Here is a 12506-nt window from a genome sequence, read left to right as displayed (position 1 = left end):
CCCACTGAAATTCGCGCCTCCCAACTGTGACTTCTGGATTCGCCACTGCAGGATTATGTAAGAGTGGACATCAATCAGCACTGACACTACTTCGTCTACTGACTTTCCCTTCATTGTCAGTCATCAAAATTCTCACAAAATATCTCCCCAAGTCTAAAATAATCTAAATATGTTATGAAATATGAAATAGCATAGTTGTTGATTGGGTTTGGAGAGTAACGTACAATATATATTGTAACTTGCTAAATAAGAACTGCAACCAATAATAAAAAAAATGTACGTGTGAATGCACGTATTTGATTAAAAGTTATAAAACTTCTGTTCGCAAGACAATATCAAGAAAGATGCAACAAGTCCGGACGATGTTTTTTAAAATCCGAAAATTGCATAAGTACCACCGATGCAGAACCCTATACCCGTAGCAATTTTGTCGACATTCAGGAACGTATCTAGAATCATATTTCTGGAGGGGTCAAACCATATGTCTCAAATGTAACAATAGTAAGTTTATTAACATGTGGCCGCGGTGGTTCAGTCGGTAACGCGTCTGACTACCATGCTCAAGGTCCCGGGTTCGATCCCCGGCCGGTTCAAATCCGGTAACTTTTCTAACGGTGGAAGCGGCCCCGGCGCCCACCCAGCGTCGAATAAAATGGGTACCTGGGGGGTAAAGGCGGTCAGGGGCGTGATGCTGATCACATCACCCCCACTCACGACCAGATCAAGAAAGTGTGGGGCGTTACCCCCACACCGCCTATGCGCCTTCATGGCGTGGTGCTATGCACAGGGGAACACTTTACCTTTTATTGATATGTTAACAAAATTGATATGTCTCTAACAATATTATTAAAATTGGACAATTAATTATTATTATGTGAACAGGTAAAAATATAAGATCAGTTCTAGTTAAAATCACAAAGATACGTATAAAAATGCTGTCATATCAAATAAATTAATGTCAAAATAATATTAAAATGGATTATTTATTGAATTGCAAAAGGGTTGATAGGTCCAGGTGATGAAAAGTAAATTTTCCGATCAATATTATTAGTATAAAATTTCGCAGGCACTGTCTACGCCAAACTGTATACTCATAATATAATCATTACTTTTCTGTAAGTTCTGCGGAAATAAATCAACTTCATATTGTACAAAAGTAAACAATGTTTAATGTTGAACTTGTAAGTCTTTCGGGTGCGGTCCGGACCCCCTGGATCCCTCCAAATACCCCCTGACGACATTGTGCCCGCCTGCACAAAATTCTGGCTACAGATTGGCCTGTTTCCAAAGGCGTAAGCGACACGTATTTACTTGTTTTCATTTTCTTTTCCGAAGATTGTGTGCCCTGACCACCCCCGGCAGGAACCCGGGAATGCCCTGTCGAACGCCCTCAACTTCCAAGCCTTCACCTTCGACGGGATGAGCAGCGGCGACGAGGTGCTGGTGTCCGTTCGATTGGTGGCCTGCGTTGAAGCGGCAGACTGCCCCCTGGTGAGTAACATGGCCGTATTTCAAGGCAGTGGCGTGCCCACGATTTTTGAAAGGGGGTTTACTTATACATAGTAGCCAGTCTTCATTTTGCCATATTTTCTTGACTTTGACGTTCTTCTTTTATTAATACTGGGCCAAAGAGGGGAGTATGACCCCCACCAACCGTTCCCCTTCAGCACGCCACTGTTTCAAGGGTGCTATTTCCTGGGCCCAAAACATCGTTTCTCAACCTATGGAGCGCGACCCACTCGAAAATTTATTTAGTACTGTGTCTTAAAAACCTATTACATCTAAATTATTAAGATATATGCAATGTGTGTGATCAACTGTGATTCTGGCATTAAAACTAAATTTTTAGAATCAGACTTAACAAAGTTTTGGATATCTTTAAGAGGTGAGAGTAGTTGTATTGACTGTATTATAAACTCGATAAAGTATGACCCCCCTCAAGCAGATTTGGCTATACTTAAAACAAGCTCAACATGCCCATATGAGCTTTTTGCTCAAGTGTGGAACCCTGTCTAATCCAAGATAGTAGATAGAAAACGGGCATTTAAAAACAAACCGGTTATAACCGGTTATACAAGTGTCATGTGCCATCGGGCACTTAACAAGTGCAATCAGGTGACCCTGTGTCGGGATGTGTCATGTGCCCATCTTGCATCTTGGAACATGCATGTTAGAACATGTTATTTCCCCAGTAGGGAACAGTGCATCTTGGGCTAAACTGGTTATAACTGGTTATACAAGTGTAACTTGTCATCGGGCACTTAAGAAGTGCAACTTAAGGCTATGCCTATCTACACCTACCCCACACCCACACCTACACACACACACATCCACACCCACCCACACCCACACCCACACCCACCCACACCCACACCCACACACACTCACACCCACACACACACCCACACTCACCCACACACACGCACACACACACACCCACACATATTTACTTCCGGTTTAAGTTCAATTGGACACCAGGCCCAACTTGCATATCTAGTACTAAGACAATGCATTGTGCAGAGATATTCTAGAATTGCTCTGTGACTCTCTCATTTCTTACATCATAAACATATGATTTTTCTCCTATGAGAATAACACTACATATTGTGTCATCAGGTAATGCCTCCAAATATCTGCATTGTTTACGAGTATCTTGTAGAGAAAATAAGATTTGTAGGTATTTTTATTGAGAAGTACTTTCTTCTGTGTGTACATCCTATTTCTCTGCTGAGCGTACATGCAATCAATATCGCAGCGCCATGCCCCGGGGCTCGCAGGAACTAATTAGAGTTGCGAGCAGAACTTCCCTTTTCTCCAGCCACGTGGAGTTGAGTATTGATCCAAGAGCCATAGGTATAGGCACTTCAATCCGAGGGCCATCTATGAGCAAATGTCTGAACTCGGTGAACACTTGGGAACAAGTTAATATGTCAATATTTTTAACTCTCTTTGCCAGTAATAGGGAATGGTAGGGCCATCTATGGGCAAATGTCTGAACTCGGTGAACACTTGGGAACAAGTCAATAAGTTAATATTTTTAACTCTTTCTGTTAGTAATAGGGAATGGTAGGGCCATCTATGAGCAAATGTCGGAACTCGGTGAACACTTGGGAACAAGCCAACTTTTTTCAATACTACATCATTTTCAACTCTTTCTGTCAGTAATAGGGAATGGTAGTAGGTGTTAGACAAAGTACTTTGGAGCCGAATAAGCCTTTCTTAAGACGTCGTATATTGCTAAAATATCTCTAATTCACATATTTCTCATACCGCCGTATCTTGTTCTATTAGGCCTCTTCAAGAAAATTGCCAATTAGTGAAAATTAATTGAGCACAACAGCAAAAGAGGATCCTAATAGGGCAAGCATATGGGGATATGGGGATATGTGAATTGTTGGTTTCTTCGATTCAGATAAATGGATTGAATTGAAACTGGGATATTTTGCATTTTTTTATACAAAATCTGATATTTGTTACATCCAGCTTGTTTGTTGTAATCTATTCATATTTAGAGTCAGGCCTATATCTGTCCAAGTTGTTATACATGGCATTAGGTCAGTGCCTTCTGGGACATGCATGTCTGTGCAGGTATTTGTGCTAGGTCCCCGCCCGAGCAGTTCTATTCCCGCCAAAGTGGTTCCTAAATACAAAATCTCAAGAACTAATTGACATAGAGCTATGGAGTTTTTTTTGTCTGCCTGGTACTCAAGTGCTCTATCATTGTAGATTATAGTCGAGAGCCCCAACTCAATTTTCTTCTCTGATTCTTGTTGTTCTATAGCTGGTCTAGGAGGTTTTTTAAGTGCTAAAGGTGTGTGAATATAAAGCTCTGTTCTTAAATATTGTATATTAATAATTTATTACCTGAAATTATACAATTTGAAAAAGAAACCTATAAAAATAAACATATACCCCAGTATAAACTCTATTTCATGATATTTGTTGTTTTTTCTATAATTTTTATTAACATAAAATTATAACAATTTTAGTTAAGTGTGAGTTATTCCAACAAATTTTTCTAATTGTATATAAATAAACAATAGGTAAAAAAAAATGAGTAACAAAATAATTAGATCAAACCAAAAACAAGAAATCTTGTATAGAAATGAATATACTACAACAGACATAGATGATGATCTCTCAGATATTCCAAATTTTCTGGCTAAACTGAAGCAAAAAATTATAGATGCAATTCAAAGCATGCTTTTGAAATGTTCCCTCAAAATATACTTCACTCTATCCTCACTGTATATAAATCCTCGTGGTGAACAAGAACAATATTCTCATTGTACCCGTGTGTCAATTTTACACCGTGATGATATCACTTGTTTGAATGATATTTATGATAAAATGTGTGAAACACTTAAACTAAAACAACAAGAATTTGAAGGCAGAGGTTCAGGATGGCGATTGTGTAATACTGATCATAAACTTGAAATTAAATTAGCTCGATATACTCCCCTTGGTGGTGGGTCTAGTTATATTGAGCTGCCCAAAAAGATTAGAAACAAACATGCTGTGTTAAATATTCAAAATGAAGATGATATGTGTTTTCTTTGGTGTATTATAGCACATTTTTATCCAGCACCAAATAATAAACATCGTGTCTCTCACTATATGAAATATTTTGATGAGTTTGAACAAATAATGTTTGGTATCCAATATCCAGTAGGTATTTCAGCTATCCAGCAATTTGAAAAACAATATGAACAGCACCACAATCAACCATTAGCTGTGTTTGTTTATGGCTATGATGAAAAATTCCACATTAATGTACTTAGACACCATCCACCAGCTAATGATGCACATATTATTAGATTGCTGTATGTTTCTGAGGGAAATCAAAAGCATTATTGTTTGATACAGGATCTCCCAAAATTAGTGAGAAACCAAATAACATTACATCATAATAGAATTACCATATGTGATTGTTGCCTATCAATATTTCATGGCACAAGTATGAAAACAAGAGAAGAACAATTAAAAGAACATATTGAAAAATGTTACCTCTACCCCTGTGTGACTTATAAGTTTCCACTCAAAACTATAAAATTCAAAAATTTTAAATCACTAGTGCAGCATCCATTTGTGATCTATGCTGATTTTGAGACAATACAGAAACCAATGGCAGTATGCCTCCCAGATTCAAATTCATCATACACAACACATATTGCTAAACATGTCGCTTGTGGTTTTGCTCTGAAATTGGTAAACACATATCACACAAACAGTCCACCCCCTTATATTTATCGAGGTGAAAATGCAGCCCAAAAATTTATCCAAACTCTTCGAGAGTGGGTGGAAACACTTGCTCCGATTTTACATAACACAGAACAGATGAATGATCTTACACCAGAGCAACAAGACCAACATAATAATGCAACACAGTGTGCATACTGTAACAATAAGTTTGATTCACATTGCCCAAAAATTCAACATCACAATCACTATAGTGGGGATTTCATTGCCAGTATTTGCAGTCCATGTAACTTGAAAATACAGAGATACAAATTTATTCCAGTATTTATTCACAATTTGCAAAATTTTGATGCACACTTGTTTATCTCAGAATTGGGATATGATGCAGAGGATATTAATATTATACCACGCAGTAAAGACAAATATATCACCATAGAGAAAACTATTAGATTAAAAAATGGAAAAATTGTTTCTCTCAGGTTTCTTGATTCATACCAATTTCTATCTAGTAGCTTGGCAACTCTGGTGAAACAATTAACCGATAGTGAATTTGTTCACACGAAGAAATATTTTGGTGATGATAACATGAAATTGCTGAGAAGAAAGGGTGTCTACCCTTATCAATACATGGATAATTTTGATAAATTTAATGAGACACAGTTACCACCACGAGAACAATTTTATAATCATCTTGAAGATGAGGAGTGTAGTGAGGAAGATTATCAATATGCCCAGAAAATTTGGAATACACTAGATTGTAGAACAATGGGAGATTATCATGACAAATATTTGATTCTGGATACCCTCCTATTATCTGATGTGTTCGAGGCTTTTAGAAGTAGGTGTTTCCACATATATCAACTAGATCCTGTATATTATTACACAACACCTGGTCTATCCTGGCAGGCTATGTTTAAGTATACAGGAGTTGAAATTGGTCTTGTTGACAATATTGAGCAGTTCATGTTTATTGAGTCTGGTAAACGTGGTGGTATAGTACAGTGTCCTTTGAGGTATGCAAAAGCCAACAATAAATATCTAGCTGATTACAATCCTGGCAAATCTTCTACATACATACTATACATTGACATGAACAATTTATATGGTTATGTCATGACCCAATCACTCCCAATTGGGAACTATCAATGGATGACCAATGCAGAACTTGAAAACCAGGATTTTCTAAATTGGGGTGAAGATCATCCAGTGGGTTGTCTATTAGAAGTTGATTTAGAATATCCATCTGATCTTCATGATGAACACCATGGATTTGCTATGGCTCCAGTTTCTCAGAAGATTCCGGGTACAGGGGAAACAAAATTGGTGTTATCTTTTGAAAACAAATATAATTATGTGCTTCATTATCGACTGTTACAATATTATGTCAAGCATGGTTTGAAACTCACCAAAATCCACAAGGGATTGAAATTTGAGCAACAAAAATGGTTAGCCCCTTATATTCAAGAAAATACAAATCGTCGCATACAGACAAATTCCAAGGTTGAGAAAAATTTGTATAAATTAATAAACAACTCTATTTATGGGAAATGTCTAGAGGATAAAAGAAATAGGGGGAGATGCTCTTTGGTGTCTGATCCTAAAAAAATCCAGAAGCTTATTAATGACCCCACATACAAGAGCTTTAACAGCATCACTGATGATCTAACTCTTATTGAGAGGAACCCTGTCAGTGTAATATGTGATGCACCAATAGCTGTGGGTGTTGCAGTTCTAGAATTAGCTAAATTGGAGATGTATAAGTTCCATTATGATGTTATGAGGCCCAAAAATAATATTCAGATAGCCTACATGGATACTGATGCTTTTGTATATGTAATAAAAATAGATGATTTATACAGTGATCTGTTTTCTATGAGAGAACATTTTGATTTTAGTAACTATCCAAAAGATCATCCACTGTACAGTGTTGAAAATCAGATGATCCCAGGAAAAATGAAAGATGAGGTGGAAGGGTCCATAATATCAGAATTTGCTGGCCTCAGGCCAAAAATGTACTGCCTAAAGATAGATGGCAAAAATGAAATAAAAAAGGCCAAGGGTGTGAGTCTAAGCTGTACTGCTAAACTCACAATAGAAGATTTCAAACAGTGCCTATTGAAAAATGAAACCTTATTAATGTCAGCTCATCATCTTACTAGTAGATTGGATGGTGTCCATACCACTATAAAAAACAAAATAGCACTCAATGGCAATGATAATAAATTGCAAATATTAGATTGCAATGTTCATACAAGAGAGTATGGACACTATAATACAAGCAAATCTTGCAACAAATGTTCATCATAGATAGATGTAACTTAAAAATTGTTATATCTCCATCCCTAATTGAGCTAGGAGGATGGTTGATAACTTGTTAAACATATAGAAATTAAAATTGTTCTATTATTCTTTCATTCTTCACATCATATATGTATGACTTCTCTACAATTAAAATTGCACTGCATGTAGTGTTCTCTGGTAGTGCATCATGAAATTCACATACTATTTTAATATTAGTTCTATCATTTATAACTACTAATTTTCTTTTTGAAGCATTTATTAGAAACATTGGCCTATGAGCTATGAATTCATCTGGATCATAATACATATTCATATTTCCTTCAGTAACTCTCTTAAAAGCAGAGTATCCTTCATACAATTTTAAATAATCTCGATTTGCTATGTTCAAATTGTAATTTTCACGGGGGAACACTTCATTTCTACCATTCTTTAAATATATGTTTTTAATTTTACAGTCATCAAACTGGCTGCTGTCTTTTTCTTGATTGTCATCTCTTGCTGTTTGGAACAGTACAGCTACGAACTCTGGCATGTCATATCTTAAAGATTGAAACTGTGTTGTAATATCATATTCAAAAAACTTGCCTTCTACAGCTTTAGATATGCACTGGTAAGTATAAAAAACTAAAGGAATTTTTGGATTCTTCAAGATGTTGGATTTATACTTGAGAGAATAATTTGCTTCATATTCAACAATTGGCATTCTTAGTTCCATGGACTGTATAACACATTTTACAGCCTCTGGCAAGCTAGCATCATTTGCTGTACCATCTGCATTTAAAGTTTTGTACCTCATGATGGCATTGTTATCATTGGGTGCTCTACGAAATATGATGCTAAGACCTCCTTTCCACATGATCTCTTTGTAATCACTAAAGAATCCAAATAGCAATCTCATAGGGAACAACACTGTGTGAGATTTTGTTAGAATTTTTGTACCTGCTTCGAATCCAGCAGCTTTGTAGTAAGCACTTTCTGCTTTAGATAGTTTCAAAGTTCCTATTGTAGTGGATGTAATACCAGGGTAATCAATTCTGTCTATGACTGTGCCATGCTTTTTGACTTCAACTTGTGAGAACAAGAAGGGTACAAAGTTATTTATAAGTTTCACATTAGCAGTAGGAGGAAATTCTTCACCAGTGCTCTTCTTAACAATATCAAATTTTATATACAAATCTGATCTGTGTGGATGAATAAACCCATCCCCTGCTGTGATTTCAAACTCGATCTCTTTGTTGGGTTCATTGAGGTTTGCAAAGGTCCTCCTGTTTGGAGGGAAGGACTGTAATTCATAACTTTCAATATTTTCCATTTTGGGTATTTATTTATATATTTATTTATTAAATATTTATTTCAATTACTGCAGTGGTATTGGCACCAGCAAAATCAACTATCTCATTCTTCTCATTTGTGATTGTTATCTCTATGTAATTAACTTTGTCATGTGAAACTGGAAAATAGATTGGTGGGATGGGGGAATAGAAAATTGGCTCCATGAATTCAGAATTTGGTTTGAATGTAGCTATGATACCTGTTTCCTTGTGTCTACCAACTGAATTTTCTTCAGCTTTGATAATCATCCCTTTAGCAATGTTGCAGTGAATGTTCAATGTCTCTATAGCCAAGAATTTTGGTATGAATTTACCTATGTGTCTAATACCTGGTTCTAGATTGGTGTTGTTGGGAAATCCTAAAATCTCACCCATGCTAGACAGGTCTACCGTTTCTTGAGCAGACACAATCTCCACTCTGTGTGTTACAGAATTCTGAGATAGGAGTACACTGTTGCCAAGTTCTGATTGTAAAGTAGATAAATTATACTGTCCAGGGGGAATAACAATTTTCTCATTGCCCACAACTATAGAATTATTATAATTTGTTACATTTGGAATAAGATACATGCTGTAGAAAGCTCTGAGAGCTATGGATTTTGGATATATGATATCATCATGGAGATGTAGTTTCAAGATCGATGTCTCACTAGAAAGATGAAAAATTCCCATGCTTAATGTACCACACAGCTTTTTGAAAATCTTCTAATTTGATGTTATGTATTTTATTCAAAATTCTGAGCATGGTAACACAAACATGACCACATATAATTTGATTGAAATTTTGTATACGCTCATCATTGTAATAAATGTTTACATGTTTTAAATAATTAATTAATTCTGTAGGGGGCACCCCACCAAAGGAGTCAAATATGTAAGCATTGTTATTCTGTTTATAATAGCATATCCAGTGTGTACCAATATTTTTGGACATATCCAAGTTAACAACACCACATTCTCGAGCCCCCCAAGAGGGGGGAGAACTGTTTTTAGGGAGAGCGTCACTCATGAAAACACCTCTGAAATACTTAATTTTAAATATTTTAACTAAAGATTCAATATCTTGGTTGGTGAGTGCTTCTTCTTTTTTTTTAATTTTCTGAGAGCTTGGTATTTCATACCACTGAGTACCCTAGACTTTACACCACTACCCCCTCGTATGGGGCTCTCCATAGCTAGATTATGTCTTTTCTGTTCTTCTAGTTCTGCTTTATTCTTTTTTGAATCTATTACAGTTTTGGCAATAGCAGCGCTCCCGCCAGCCAAGCTCCCGATAGCCCCTAGAGCAGCTAAGATGGCAGGGATGCTAAATATGAACCCACCACTATGTGATTTTTTTCTTTTATTTTGCAACCTTTTTAATTGTGATGTGCTAAGTAATAATTTCATTCCATTCCCTTTAGCTATACATTGTCTCTTCTTCTCTTGTTGTTTTTTAGTTAAAATTGGATTAATTTTTAAATTTTTAAGATTATGATATGGAATCTGGTAGACAATACCTTTAGGTTTCATGTTGTTTATTATTATTATTATTTAAGGGTATTTATATATATTTATATTACAAACCCCACCCTAACTTTTGTTTTGTATTCATAGCAATTGTTGTACCCAATGCAGTTATTTTTTCACCCAACGAAGCATCTCTGCTGGTTAATCTTCCAAATGCTGCTTCTTCTAATTTTTGATCAGCCACATGTCGAGTATCAAGATCTGCATGTCTATTGTAAGCAATGTCATGTTCCTTGCAGGCTGCATCGAGAGGATTAACTCCCTTGTCTCCCCTCTTCAATCGCTTGTCAAGTTTGGTACCTGGACCACAGTACTGATAGCCAGGAACATGTACCTCAAATGGCAGTTTATTAATAATATCATTAACTAAGCCTTTACCCTCTGCCATGTTCCAGAATTTAGGTGGTAGAGTATTGATAATTTTAATCAAGTATCCTATGCCTTTAGGATCATTTGCAATAAAAGTAGCTAGCTTGTTACTAATCATATCTACAATACCCATCTTCTCATTGTAAAAATTGTTGTTTCCAGCATTCTCTTCCCCTGCTATCACCAACAGCCTGTCTATAAGTTTTCTTACATCATTAATCCACACAAACTCTTTAGCTAAAGTGTTATATTGCTTGATACCACTTCCAGTCTTGAGTTGGTTCCAGATGGGCTTGATAAGGTTCTTGTACTTGTCTCCACTACTTGATTTAACTCTGTTCTGACTAGCATCGTTGTTTTGATACAAGGCATCAGATAGTATAAGAATATCTGAATAACTTTGATAGTCTTCTTCAGTAAAATGTTTTGGTTGCTTCTTGGTTAAGAGCTCCCATAGACCAGGGGTACCAGGGTACCTTGACCAACTGTTTTCATCACCCAAATTGACTTTTATGTTGTCCCCCTCGAATGTCACTCTAGACTTCCCTATTTTCCAAACTGCTCCTTCATTAGGTTTCATAGTAGGGTACAGTCCAAAGACCTCATCTTTCTCAAACTTGCCTGTACTCAAATAATCCCTTGCCAAGGGTCCCAACTCAATTTTCTTCTCTGATTCTTGTTGTATAGCTGGTCTAGGAGGTTCTTTAAGTGCTAAAGGTGTGTGAATGCTAGATAAGGGGGTAGGAGGGAAGTCTGCATAGTTTTTAGCAGTGAGAGGCACCAAATCATTGATGAGATCTTTATTTTGCTCTGTGATGCTTTTAATTTCCTTACCAAGACCACTGATAGCATCTATAATAGGCTGATCTTGATGCTTGCGCTGCTCATAAAAGCCTCTGTTCTCATCCTTCCACCCCTTGAAGCGTTTAGCAAGATACTCATGTAATTTTAAATTATCTTCAATTTTATGTTTTGACATATTTATATTTTTGATTGATGGTTATTTATAATGTTTCGACGTTCAAAAAGTCGTTGATTTTATTTCTAAATTTCCCATTGCTAGGTTTTCTTGTCATGTCGATCGTAGCAAATCCAAAATCATCGGTGTTCCAGCATGAAGAGCAGAATTTTGAAAATTGATTATAATTTAAATCTCCCCCAACATAGTCATCGTAAACATGTTTCAGATTAGTATGATCTTGGCGAAATAAACAAATTAAATTTGTATTATCTCTTAATAACTGCTTGGGAATCTTGGAGTAAGTTTGAGCTAAGTAAAAGCAATCTATTTCCCTATGTCTACCCTGTGTAAAGAAATTTCTTATCTCATTCTGATTTTCTAGAATCACATCATCAAAAACAACAACAGAATTCTTCAAACAGTGATCGAGAGGTTTTACTTTTGAATCAAATGTAGATATGTTAAGTCCCTCATACACCTTCATGAGTTGCTGGTATTTTGGTTGTTCTAAACTTCTTGAAAATACATACAAGTGTCTATTTTTCCAGTGTAACCAGTTAGGGGCCAGCAAAAAATTATCTACAAGCAAGGTAGTCTTCCCACAACCTGAAGGCCCTACTATGAGGCATCTTATGTGATCAGGCAGCAACTCACCATTTCTCTTAGTAGTTTTTGCTATATCTGGCAATCGCTGTACAACATTCCATGTTGGTGTCAAAGAATAACTTTGTCTGCATCTATCCAACTTTTCTCTGCTAATCCAAGCCATTTAACATAAAGTTTATTATTCTTTTTAAGTAATACTTTTTCAATTAGATATGTGTCTGGATATTTTG

The 12506-nt window shown here is 36.2% G+C and overlaps 1 protein-coding gene across 1 annotated transcript in view; it reads left to right on the top strand.

Moving 5' to 3' along the window:
* Nucleotides 1-12506, top strand: part of LOC145999738 (uncharacterized) — a 37309-nt gene that overhangs the window by 9087 nt on the left and 15716 nt on the right. The window contains exon 7 of the mRNA XM_083137019.1: nucleotides 1336-1491. Within this exon, the coding sequence (XP_082993145.1) occupies nucleotides 1336-1491 (156 nt within the window). The remainder of the gene's footprint in view (nucleotides 1-1335; nucleotides 1492-12506) is intronic.

The sequence above is a fragment of the Lepisma saccharinum genome, chromosome 15, assembly GCF_977018435.1.
Source record: "Lepisma saccharinum chromosome 15, izLepSacc3.1, whole genome shotgun sequence".
NCBI lineage: Eukaryota > Metazoa > Arthropoda > Insecta > Zygentoma > Lepismatidae > Lepisma > Lepisma saccharinum.
Note: the sequence above shows the minus strand (reverse complement) of the source record. Positions and strands in the feature narration are given on the sequence as shown.